The sequence below is a fragment of the Vanessa atalanta genome, chromosome 12 (genome assembly GCF_905147765.1).
Source record: "Vanessa atalanta chromosome 12, ilVanAtal1.2, whole genome shotgun sequence".
Lineage (NCBI taxonomy): Eukaryota > Metazoa > Arthropoda > Insecta > Lepidoptera > Nymphalidae > Vanessa > Vanessa atalanta.
This window is the reverse complement of record NC_061882.1, coordinates 2,681,395-2,694,017: the sequence shown is the minus strand read 5'-3', so window position 1 is coordinate 2,694,017 and position 12,623 is coordinate 2,681,395. Positions and strand designations below refer to the sequence as shown.

Here is a 12,623-nt window from a genome sequence, read left to right as displayed (position 1 = left end):
TCAAGTCTCCCAGTTTTCGTTTATTTAAATAATTGTTGTGTTTCATAAACAAGTAGACGATTAGGTTGTAAAATAAAATCCATTATCATTGGTTGCATTATGAAGATATGAACTGTCTGGCCAGACAATCTGTTCTATCCAACCGATGAAACTCGCCACTCTGGTGTAGACGCTAGGAGTGTCCTTCCGTGCGCATCCGAAACCGAAAGAGGTCACGCCAATGATGTGATGCAAATTCCATTTCAATCCACTTCGAGGATGTTTCAGCGGTATCAACGATTGCAGGGGACCGCCTGAATCGCCCTTAGGAAAAAGAACGATTAATACGTATATAATTCAAATTGTACGAAAATTGTAAAAAAATACTTTTTTACTAGTTTTATAAGGAAATTGATTATCTGTTAGAATTGGTACATAGTTTCTGTCACACCAGCATATTTCGCGCTCTTGAATGCGATTGATGAATGAATTAATTATGACAAAACACGACACATTGACAGGTTAGACTAGAAGAGGAATATTTGACTGATCTTGATGATAAACATTTGATATTTTTTTTGAATTAGTAGAGTAGTCAGGAGTAGGTTTGCCTCAAAGTCATGTGATTTTGACTTCAGATTCTGTGACTGAAATGAAAAGTCCGGTCACAATACCTATATATATATTGTCAAAGTTCGTGCCCTATTTAATCACAATCCTGTGGAGATAAAAGCGCCTCCTGCGTATAAATAACGTTGAATAACAAGATTCCGATAATAATATTTTAGAATTAAAAAATTGTTTTAGAAAATTAATAGCAATTATGTAACTTTTCAATTTACAATGTTTTATTATCGACTTCTAAAAAAAGGGCTTTAAATTAAAATTATCAATCACCAACATCAATATTCGTTCGCCTGAGAGACGAATGTGTCTGAATTATTGAATTTACGCTTTGAAATTTATAAATAACTAGTGATCCGAATTTACTCGACTAAAGTACTAAATTTTAAGTTAAATATGAATGGTAGACTTCATTATTGTAATCTATAATACTCTTACCGACAATTTCCCTACGACTTTCTACGTTGTTACAAAGCGTATGTGTATTATGTGCGGCATATTTAACAGTTCCAAAACGATACTCTCGCTATTTCATTCCATTTTAATCAGATTATAAACTTTTGCGTGAATCGGTAGTGACTACCGGAGTTCTAAAGTCTTTTCCTCAGATATTTGTATCATGTATGTACCTGGCAAGTATCGACACCACCGGACATATTCCCGGCGCACAGCTGGTGCCGCATGAATCCCCACCAATTCCTGTTTCTTTTTTGACTTAACTTTTTGTCGCACTCTTCGTAATCTATTATTTTTATATTCGCTTTTTGCAACATGGGACTAGTCATACGGGTGGCTAAAAATTAAAAAAAAACCCATTGAAATTTTTAATTCTTTGGAAAAAGTTTTTTTTTCAATATGTTGATGATGGTATATTTAATTGTATCAATAATCGTATGAAAATTATGGATTAACTTTAGGTATAACGCTTATAGGATATATGTATATCTATACACTCACGAAGGCGCGCTCACGGTAATTTATAAACAGCAATATGAGCCCCACTCACCTTTGTGTTTGAGCAATACTGTAGTAGAAATGAATATTGCATCATCGATATATAATTGGATTTGTTGCTGTATTACTTACAGAGATCTATTACGCCCCAGCCGGTGAGAATTCCAGTTCCAGGGTTTTCAAATTTAGTCCAGAGGCAAGATGGATGAATACGCCAACTGAACGAAACTTTTGCGTCAAGTTCAATGAGTGCGATATCGTAGTATTGTCGCGGTGGCTTGTAGCGGTGATGAGTTATAAAGTCTTTTATGAGAACATCGTATGCTCGTGGATGCTGAATTTGAAAATATGAAACTCTTGAATATAATAATACTCGTTTCTAAATTTTGGCTTGATACGGATATCGTTACAACTTACTAAGTCTTTTTTTATATCATAGGTAGACGGAATGGAAAATGGGCACAAACACAGCACCTAGACATTGGCAATCTAAGAAATATCGAATTTTATATTCCTTATAATGCCATTGCGCCCAAACCTTCAGAGTTTAGATTTATGTCCCGTGTGCCTGTAGTTACACTGGCTCACTAATCCTTTTAACATGAATACAGCAATACTAAGTATTGCTGTTTGGCGGTAGAATATATGATGAATGGTACCTACCCAGAAGGGTTTGTGCAATGCCTTGTACTAGGTGGTAGTAAAATATCAAATAGAATTTACTGTCATAATTTTTATGAATAAAAATAATATGCTGTTCGTCGGTAAGCGCATCATCGAAAATTAACTCAGAAAATTTTAAAATTCAGGCGTTGAACTTTCTTTTTCTTCGAATTCAAGACAACACAACTCATAATTTCAACAATAGAAAAGCGAGATACTTTTTTGACTTGTTTACGGCCTTGATAAAATTGCTGATATTACGTAAAACTATATTCTAGATATATAATACTTCACCAATAAGAAACAAAACAAGAAAATCGCGTTAAATTATTATATTTAATTCGACCATTCAACATTGGAATCAAAGAAAATTCCAGCTCCAGTTACCCAGATGTATTTTTTTCCTGATAGATTAAGTAGGATTTTACACAATCCATTCAAGCAACGATGAGATTTTTTAATTGCTTTTGCTATTAGTAAATTTTCTTGACACAATATCTAACATTTACGAACAATGATGATGCTGAATTGTGTGGCAGACACAGACATATACGTCTTTTAAAATTATACCTTTGTTCTACTTGTAGTTGAATTACTTGGATCTTGAAGTTGGAGTGCAAAAGCGTTTGTTAAAAGTAAAACATCTCTTATTAACTGCACTGCTTACAGGAGGGTTTGTTTAATTTTTTGCCCAGATGATCAGAATTTCGATTCGGAATTGCGATTCAACTGGGAAATGCTGCTAGCATTCTTGCCACCAATTCTTATTTTTATATAGCTAAGGAATTAAACTTACAAAATCCAATAGACTATGTCCACCCAGTCGTACCATTTCGGGCTTTCGATCAGTGACAGTATCATCAGATTCCCGAACCCGCGAGCAATGTGCTGCTGTCAAGACAAATCGTTCACTGATCAGTGAACCTCCACACTTGAAGATCCAATTGCCATGTGTTCCTTTCCAGCCGATGGCAGTCTGAAATTATTGAATAAATTTTAGCAAAATGAACTAATATATAGTGTAATTGTAAAATAAGAAACTTTAAAGTTACTAAAGAACTATATAATTTATATATTTATATTTATGAAATAATTTATGTATTCTAAAAATATTACCATGTGAGGATATTCCCCGTCTTCAGCTCTTTGACCTCCTAACAGTCCAATAACGTTATATCTTATGAAATTACCTAAAATGTATATAATTAATTTTAATGTAAACAATTATCTAATAAATATTCTTTTGAAAACGTGTTGTATAATAAATTAAAAAAAAAAAACCTTTTTAAAAACAAGATTTTATGCAAATACGTTAGAAAAGAAAAAAAAAAAATGTTTTACACTGTTAACTTAGAAAGGCATTTCACATTTGACACAATTTATATGATATATGTAAAAGCTTGTCGCGAGTTTATAGAAAATTTGAGCTTAATCTCAATGTTCGATATCTGCTTATAAATTGAGTTGCAAGATTTCCCCTGTACATACTTACATTGCAAGTTAAATAAAAGCTTGTAAAAATGAATATTATTAGGAATTTCGTGAATCATCAAGTTTAACATGAATACTTTTTGGTTACTTATTCTTTGTCCTTTAAGTTAACACTTACATTTTGTATTCCTGAGCTCTTTTATCTGATCATACCTCAATTGCCAAGTGTGTTCGAAGCATTCTGAAATATAATATTATTTCAACATAATCATATTCGTTAAAAAAAAGACGTTGAGTATTGTAAAAAAAAACAATCGTCAATAGGAATTATTGACACTTACTTACTTATGTATTAATTAAGTAATTGAATTTATATTACAAGATCTACATAATAAAACATAAAAATTACTGACTGACGTACAACACACAGCTTAAGTCACTTGATCTAACAGGATACGATTTTTGGAAAATGAATCCCTTAGATAGTTAGTGGTTGAGTTTTAGTTTGCATGGAATTCGTCGGCACACTATCTGCGTATTCTTTCCAAGAAATTCTAATAGTATAAAAAATGGATTTTTGATTACTGTTCCCGATTTAATATCCTATTGGGTATAAAGCTATTACGTTAAGAACTATTTAAAAAAGGGCCGTTAATCGAGTGGCAGGCTAATCTACAAAAAAGGCAAAATTATTTAATAAAACAAGTTATTGGCTCTGTGCGTGAACTCTCCAGTCGCGACCGATTGTTTCCAGACGTCCATTACTTACTGACTTCGCTTATTCGACGTCCAGGTGTATTATAATCTGGTAAAGGTATTGAACTTGTATCACAGGGGTCGGAAGGAAAATCTATTTTGACACTATTGTAAATATTCTGAAAAAATACGACTATGTAATAAACATAATTACTACGTTTTGTCCACTAAAATATATACAATAAAATGGCCGAGAAATGCAAATGAACCGAGAAGGCTGATTTTTGGACATGTTGTAGGCAGCGCTTAGAAAAGCTTAACTTGAAATTGCAGACCTTGTTTCCTATGTGCGTACGCTGCCATTTTGAAAAAAGAGTTGGATTTTATTTTTTGCGATAACTCGGATGTGTAATATAGTGTAGTTATAATAAGATTGTTTGTTCATTTGCATTTTCAAATGTATATAATGACTGGACTAGTTCGAGAGATGTTTTATTTAAATAAAACACAACATACCTCATTTGTGTCGTCCGACAGTGAATTGCCGCTTGAAATGTAAGCTGGAATAGTATAATTACGATGTTAAATACCACAAATTAAGCATAGGTGCAGATTTATTTAGAGATAAGTAGGGTTTGTGCGAGTTTTGCTCTGTAGTGGGATATTTATTTATGTATTAGGGTAACATACAAAATCTTTGAAGGTGTTAACAACATTGACCTTCAAAAAAATTTTTGATATAGTTTATATAAACCAAACTAACCTATATAAAATATAAAATCAAAATTTAATAACTAAATAATAATTGAAATTAAGACAACAAGGATAATATACTGTACTGAGGAATATAAAAGCAAATTAGAAAATTTAAAAAAGAAAAAACAATACTTAAATATATTACTTATAAGGTATGAGATCGAACAATGAGATCTTTGGAATGTTTAATAAAATTAGTTTTATTATTATGAAAGATATCAATATCGCCGTTAAATGACAAGTCATTAAACGAATTCATGACTCTGTTAAGAGTTGCATATTTACCTAAATCTGTTTTAGATGTTGAAGTGCAAAAAGACTTTTTAATTGGACGTCTAGTAATAGTACGATAATTTGATATGCTGGATAAATTCAGGTGAAGATATGTCGCCATGGATTAGTTTGTATAAGGTCAAGACATCAGTAATTTTACGGCGCATTTCAAGCGATATTTTTTAAGTGAGCCAGCTTCGTATTATAGTTAGTTCGATTAGGACAACTGCGATTTTTGTAAGGTAAAATTACGCTGTAAACGTTCTAATCTTCCGACATGAATTTTATAAGATAGGTTCCAAACTGAAGAGGCATATTCGAGGTGACATTAATGGACATTTATTTTATTACTTTAATCGTTCTTAAATTTCTCAAGTCATAGATTTAAAGCCAAAGCATCAATTTAATTTTTTACCTATATCTCATTGGTGAAAAGAATTGACTAGGTACTCATTTTCGTGTTAGTTGATGTATTAGAAATACCTACATTCTTAACTGATGCAAGCTTTACATTATATCATTCGCGAATCACAATAGATTGTGAAAATCATTGTCAATTTAATTTTGTTCTTTAATAATGATCGATGTGCATACCCACATATCGTCTATAGTATTAGCACATGAGGCAGCGTAGCTTGTGTGGTGGCAATTTAATCGAACTCAATTAAAATTGTAATATAAATATGACAATTCAATAAACGAAGTTCGATTGTTCAGACAAGTCAGGATATAAAATAATGGTGAGTGAGCCAGTGTAACTACAGGTACCAGGGATAATATCTTAGTTGCCAAGGTTGTTGGCGCATCGGGGAGAAGAGGCACAATTAATATTTTTAAGCTAACAGATGGTTCGTCAGTCCATTTGCTACCTATGTATACGACATAAAAACCTTGAATTTATTGATAGTAATAATTAGGATAGTACTGACGTATTAAAATGATTTAATGTGCATACGTTAATCATTTGCATGAATTCATAAACAATAAGTTGTACTTAATTTCATATTTAATGAAATTTAATAATTAACAATGACTGAATAATACAGGCGGACCGGCAAATGGGTCACCTGATGGTCACCACTGCCTATATGCATTGCTTATGTAACAATTACTTACCATTCTAAGAAAGAACTACGAAGTTATGTCAGTAATGTCAAAATGACGTTGCTTTGCGTGTTTTTATAACATATATATATTATAAAAACATGCAAGTAAACTTGCATCGTTGTCACTATTATTATTAAAGCATAAGCATAAGCATTTAAATAAAAAAAAATTATTAAAATTGCGTGATCTAGACTTACCAGAACAATATATGAATAAAACTATCAACTCCATGTTAAAAATATTTAATTTTTTATTAATATCATGCTTCACTCAAGAATGTGTTTATAAATGTTTTTTTATGCAATTCCTAATGTATGTCAACAATATATTTATTGCGTACAACACATTTATTTTCAACAATCCACTCCAGTAACTAACTAATGATATAATCGAAGCTGCGAATATTTGTTATATACGATAAAATGCTTTATACAGGCTGTTTCATTTTGAATTAATTCGAATAATAATATAATATAATTGTAAATAATGTCTAACCGTGTTATATTAATATCTTAAATGGTCCATTTAAGTCAAATGTTTTTGATCATACGAAATGTTATCAGCGGTTGACATTTTAAAAAGTTGGATGGTTTATTTAATTTGACAAATCTATACTAATATTATAAATTTGAATGTAACTCTGTCTGCCTGTCTGTCGCTCTTTCACTACCAAACCAATGAACCGAATTTGATGAAATTAGGTACGAAGGAAACTTGAACTCCAAGGAAGGACATAGGCTTTTTTTACCTAACACATGACAACCAACCACTAAAACTCGAGCGAAGCTGCGGGCGACAACTAATAATTAATATATTGAAACTATATTTTATTTTACTAACCTGGTGATGATTTCGGATCCAGCGAGCGGTCAACCAGAACAGGACATAATAAAGCACAATACGTGCACGAATACAGATGCACTTTTTATTCACTTACTCTCATCATCCGATGAGATATCAAATTCAACAAGACCAGAATCAGGAGCAGGACCAACGGTTTGGTTGGCCCGACTGTTATAGAATTTAGTTCTTTTTTATATTAATATTTAGTAAAAGAAAAGACTCTTTTAAGAAACGTGTATAATTATTTCAAATAAACGTATTATGGTATATGTTTAGAAAAATGTAAAACATTTTGGAGCCACCTGTATATGTATGCTGAATAAATAGGTCTTATCTCGGGTTATTCATAATTTCCGACCAAATGAACTTCTTGTAAAAGTATTTGTCACAGCAATAGAATCCGACTTATTTACAAAAAATATGTTTTTAATATTTTTTAAGTATCTCTTTAGATAACCTCATTTGATTAAGTTAAAAGCTAAAGTTTAAAAAAAATTACAAAAATTGAGGCAACTTCCCGTTTACTAATTAAGAGTTTATTATTATTATATCTTTGGAGCTGCAACTGTCAACTCTAACAGTTTCACAATTAATCATTTTCGAAGTAAATTTTATTTTGTCATGAGCATTTTTCATTTTATTTATATAGTTAAGGAAATTGCCCACAAACACATTTTCTTAAATAATTTTCATGAGTTACCTACACAATTGGCAAAAGTGGTACTTAGATTATACATCCTTTAATTTGTGTCTGTTCGCCTATGCGGGCCTCGTCTCTCAGTGGGGTTTCTGGGGTAGAGTGAACCTCCCCTAGTCCAGCGACTTTTATGGCGGGGAAGAAAGTTGACATAACGCTGACTCCTCCTCGGCCTTCATCAGTTGAGGCATTCTCACGCTCTCTTTCCGTGACCTCCTTCCAGGACATGATACAATCACAGAAAGAAACCATCTCATTCACACTCCTCAATCCAGTACCGAGTGTCCCATTCTAGACAACGAAAAATCTTCGAGTTGACGTTGACGCATTGACGATGTAATTAATGGTTAATAAATCGCCAGTGTCTATGGGTGGTGGTGAGCATTTACCATCAGGTGGACCAATGCTACTTTTGCCTACTTTAAAAATAAATACTATCCCAAAATAGTTTATAAAATTTCAATTAAACAAAAACGATACAAATATTGTTATACAAAGCAAAGGTTTGGTATATTATCTTTATTTTTCAACAAGATGCATGAATATCTACGATTCGCTTCTTTTGTCATGCCCAAAGTTTCTATGGAAGAGATCGTTCTTTTAGCGATAGGACAGCCTTTGTAAATCTTCCCTTTCTTATTATATAACTAGCTAAAAAAAATAACTATCTTGGTGATATTTTTATCTTGTATATAGCAAACAATTAATTTTTAATTTAATTATTGTCGATAACGTATTTATACAATATTATCATAAGAGTATATGTGCTTTTATCAGAAGTGATTGGTGATTATTGCAAGCAAAATCATCTCATTAAAGGACATTGGTAACTAAATATTTCGTTTCAAAAAATGATCTGAGATTCGAAAATCGAATTAAAATCGAATATTTGCTTACGATAATGGACGGTAATTCGTTATATTAAAATAATGAGTACAAATAAACCGATTCAACCAAGACTTTAAGATATTCAATAACATTTAAATACATATAATTATAATACAATAGTAGCAAGTTTCTAGTTCAAGGGATGTAAGGGAGCGCAAACTACACCTTGGCGCTCCAAGCCAACCTCACCTGCCCGTGGTGCATCCTGCCGATCAGCAAACGAGGCTCTGGCGACCGACTGATGGCGGTATAACCATCAAAAATAGGCGTAGCTAAATACCACAGGCCGGTAACGGGCAGCAGCGTCACCGGTGCGAGAAGTTGCGTCCTGCGATCGCCAACCCGCCTGCCCAGCGTGGCGATTATGGGCAATACCTCCAAATGGTAAAAACAGGTAAGCCACGGCCCCCAGTTCCCGGCGGTCCCGCTATTCCTCGTCATGGTGGCGACGGTGGTAACGGCGGGATGGGGGGTGCTAAGAATCACCGGGCTACGGGAGGCCACCACAACCGACTGACCCTGGCGACGTACAACGGACGCACGCTACGGCTTGACTCGCATCTAGCGCAACTCGAGGCGGAACTTGGGAAAATTAGGTGGCACATATTAGGGTTATGTGAAGTCCGTAGAGAGGGAGAGGACACCGTAACCCTCGAATCGGGCCACCTAATGTACTTCCGAGAGGGAGACCAACAATCCCAAGGAGGCGTTGGGTTTCTGGTTAATAAGTCCCTAGTTGACAACGTTGTGGAAATCTCCAGTGTGTCGAACAGGGTAGCGTACCTCATTGTAAAGCTCACCGAGAGGTACAGCCTCAAGGTGGTGCAAGCGTACGCACCGACCTCGACACACTCGGACGATGAAGTGGAGGAAATGTTCGATGATATATCGAGGGCCCTCCACTCCACCACGAAAACCCACTACAACGTTGTCATGGGGGACTTCAACGCTAAAGTGGGAGTACAGAATTGTAGCGAATCGGTAGTAGGACCCCATGGATTTGGAAGCAGAAATCATAGGGGGCAAATGCTTGTCAACTTTCTCGAACGGGAGGGGCTCTTCTTGATGAACTCCTTCTTCAAGAAGCAGCCCCAAAGGAAGTGGACGTGGCAAAGCCCCGACACTATGACCAAAAATGAGATCGATTTCATCATGACGGACAAAAGGCACATATTCAGAGACGTCTCAGTGATCAACAGGTTCAATACCGGTAGTGATCACCGACTTGTCCGAGGCTCTCTGAATATCAATTTTAAGGCCGAGCGCGTCCGTCTGATGAAGTCTACACTCCGACCATCCCTGCTCCAAACCATTGCGGGATCTGAAACGTTCCAGTCAAACCTGGAGAACCGATTCGCTGCCGTGAAAACCACAACAGACGTAAACCAGAACCTCAAAAATGTAGTGAGAATTCTCAGGGAAGAAGGCACGAGATTTTGTAGCATGCAGCGTAAGGGCAGAAAGTCCAAACTTTCGGAAGAGACTTTAGGGCTAATGAAGAAACGTCGTGAAAACCCACCTGCCACTTCGTCCGAGAAACGGCAACTAAACCAAGAGATCAGCAAGCGCGTACGACACGACCTCCGGTGCTCCAATACTCTGACGATTGAAAGAGCCATCGAGCAGAATCGGGGGTCTAAGGTGTTCGTACAATCTCTTGGAAGAAGCCACCTGACGAAGTTGACCACAGCAAGTGGAGAAGTCGTTTCTTCCAAGCCGGCAGTTCTTTCGGAAGTAGAGGACTTCTACGGCCGGTTATACGCATCGCATGCATCTCGACCTGATCCCGAAAATGAGGATGCTAGAGCTACATTAACACGCCATTTCACCGAAGACCTGCCAGAAGTCAGTATTGGCGAAATCGAGATTGCTCTTAAACAGCTTAAAAATGGAAAAGCCCCAGGAGAGGACGGCGTTACAACAGAGCTATTGAAAGCAGGAGGTAAACCTTTACTGAGGGAGCTCCAGAAGCTTTATAACTCTGTCCTCTTCGAAGGGAGAACTCCGGAGGCGTGGAGTAGGAGTGTGGTCGTCCTGTTCTTCAAAAAGGGAGACAAGACCCTGCTGAAGAACTATCGACCCATATCCCTAATGAGCCACATCTATAAGCTGTTTTCAAGAGTGATCACGAACCGTCTTGCGCGAAGATTCGACGAATTCCAACCCCCGGAACAGGCCGGATTTCGGAGCGGATACGGCACCATAGACCACATCCACACAGTGCGGCAGATTATACAGAAGTCCCATGAGTATAATCGGCCCCTGTGTCTCGCATTCGTGGACTATGAGAAGGCCTTTGACTCGGTTGAAATCTGGGCTGTTCTGGAGTCCCTGCGGCGTTGCCAAGTTGATTGGCGATACATCCAAGTGATGAGATGTCTCTACAAGGCCGCCACCATGTCCGTCCAAGTACAGAGTCGGCAAACGAATCCCATACCATTGCATCGAGGAGTGAGACAAGGGGACGTTATTTCCCCCAAATTGTTTACTAATGCAATGGAGGACATGTTCAAGACGCTGAACTGGAAAGGGCGTGGCATCAACATCAATGGCGAGTACATCTCTCACTTGAGATTCATCATTCATCAGATGAGAGTCATCATGGCAGAAACGCTGCAGGACCTACAACAGATGCTGAATGAGCTGGCTGATTTTTCTATGCGCATCGGCCTACGGATGAACTTGGATAAAACCAAGGTCATGTTCAATGAACATGTTCTACCGGAACCGATTGCGATACACGGTACCGTCCTCGAAGTTGTTCAAAAATATGTCTACCTCGGGCAGACATTGCGATTAGGTAGAAACAACTTTGAGGACGAGTTGAATAGAAGAATTCAGCTAGGTTGGGCAGCATTTGGGAAGTTACGACGAATCTTCACATCGTCGATCCCACAGTGCCTTAAGACGAAAGTCTTCAACCAGTGCGTCCTACCCGTCATGACATACGGAGCCGAAACGTGGACACTCACGACAAAGCTGGTCCACCGGGTTAAAGTCGCTCAGCGTGCTATGGAAAGGGCTATGCTCGGAGTATCTCTGAGGGATCGCATCAGAAATGAGGTGATCCGTCAGAGAACCAAGGTCATCGACATAGCCCATCGGATTAGTAAGCTGAAGTGGCAGTGGGCTGGCCATATTTGTCGTAGAACCGATAACCGTTGGGGAAAACGTGTTCTAGAGTGGAGACCGCGTGTCGGCAAACGTAGTGTAGGACGTCCTCAGGCTCGGTGGAGTGACGATTTGCGCAAGACGGCTGGCAGGAGCTGGATGCGAGTTGCCGAAGAAAGACCACAGTGGCGTGCATTTGGAGAGGCCTATGTCCAGCAGTGGACGAATGCGGGCTGATGTGTGTGTGTGTGTGTGTGAGTAGCAAGTTTCTAGATATTTCCATCAGAAGTACAAATAGTGGAGCGCCCAAAGGTTTTGACCTCGGAAAATGGTTACAGTGAATGAATTTTTTTGGTTGACGTGGCATTTTTTCTTTATACTATAACTTTCAACGTTTACCAAAAATTTTAAAAAATATAAAAAAAAAATATTTAAAAGAAAAATTAACTTCTTCTCGATATTTTTATTTCCTCGTGTGGTAATAAGGTAATTTGATTAAATACTGCAATTAATAGTAAAGAATTGAATAATTGGTAGATGACTGAAGGTTTTCAAGTAAAATAAAAAAATAATAAAACGCACTAACTTTTTATTTATTATA

The 12,623-nt window shown here is 36.6% G+C and overlaps 1 protein-coding gene across 1 annotated transcript; it reads right to left on the bottom strand.

Moving 5' to 3' along the window:
• On the bottom strand, positions 1-6,724 carry LOC125067617 (serine protease snake-like). Its single transcript, XM_047676290.1, has 9 exons — positions 6,681-6,724; positions 4,864-4,907; positions 4,421-4,526; positions 3,830-3,892; positions 3,337-3,410; positions 3,017-3,196; positions 1,690-1,891; positions 1,233-1,396; positions 1-303 (listed from the first exon to the last, which is right to left on the bottom strand). Exons 1-9 carry the CDS (start codon positions 6,712-6,714, stop codon positions 61-63), a joined length of 1,110 nt encoding a protein of 369 aa, XP_047532246.1. The 5' UTR covers positions 6,715-6,724; the 3' UTR covers positions 1-60.
• Positions 6,725-12,623: the final 5,899 nt, after the last annotated feature.

What these genes read in the sequence shown, in the direction of transcription:
- LOC125067617 (XM_047676290.1), bottom strand. Translation starts at nt 6,714, where the DNA reads ATGGAGTTGATAGTTTTATTCATATATTGTTCTG. An exon ending in TTTATTCATATATTGTTCTG is followed by an intron (nt 4,908 to 6,680) that starts GTAAGTCTAGAT and finishes ATACTATTCCAG; the next exon opens with CTTACATTTCAAGCGGCAAT. An exon ending in GTGGTGTCGATACTTGCCAG is followed by an intron (nt 304 to 1,232) that starts GTACATACATGA and finishes CTTTTTCCTAAG; the next exon opens with GGCGATTCAGGCGGTCCCCT.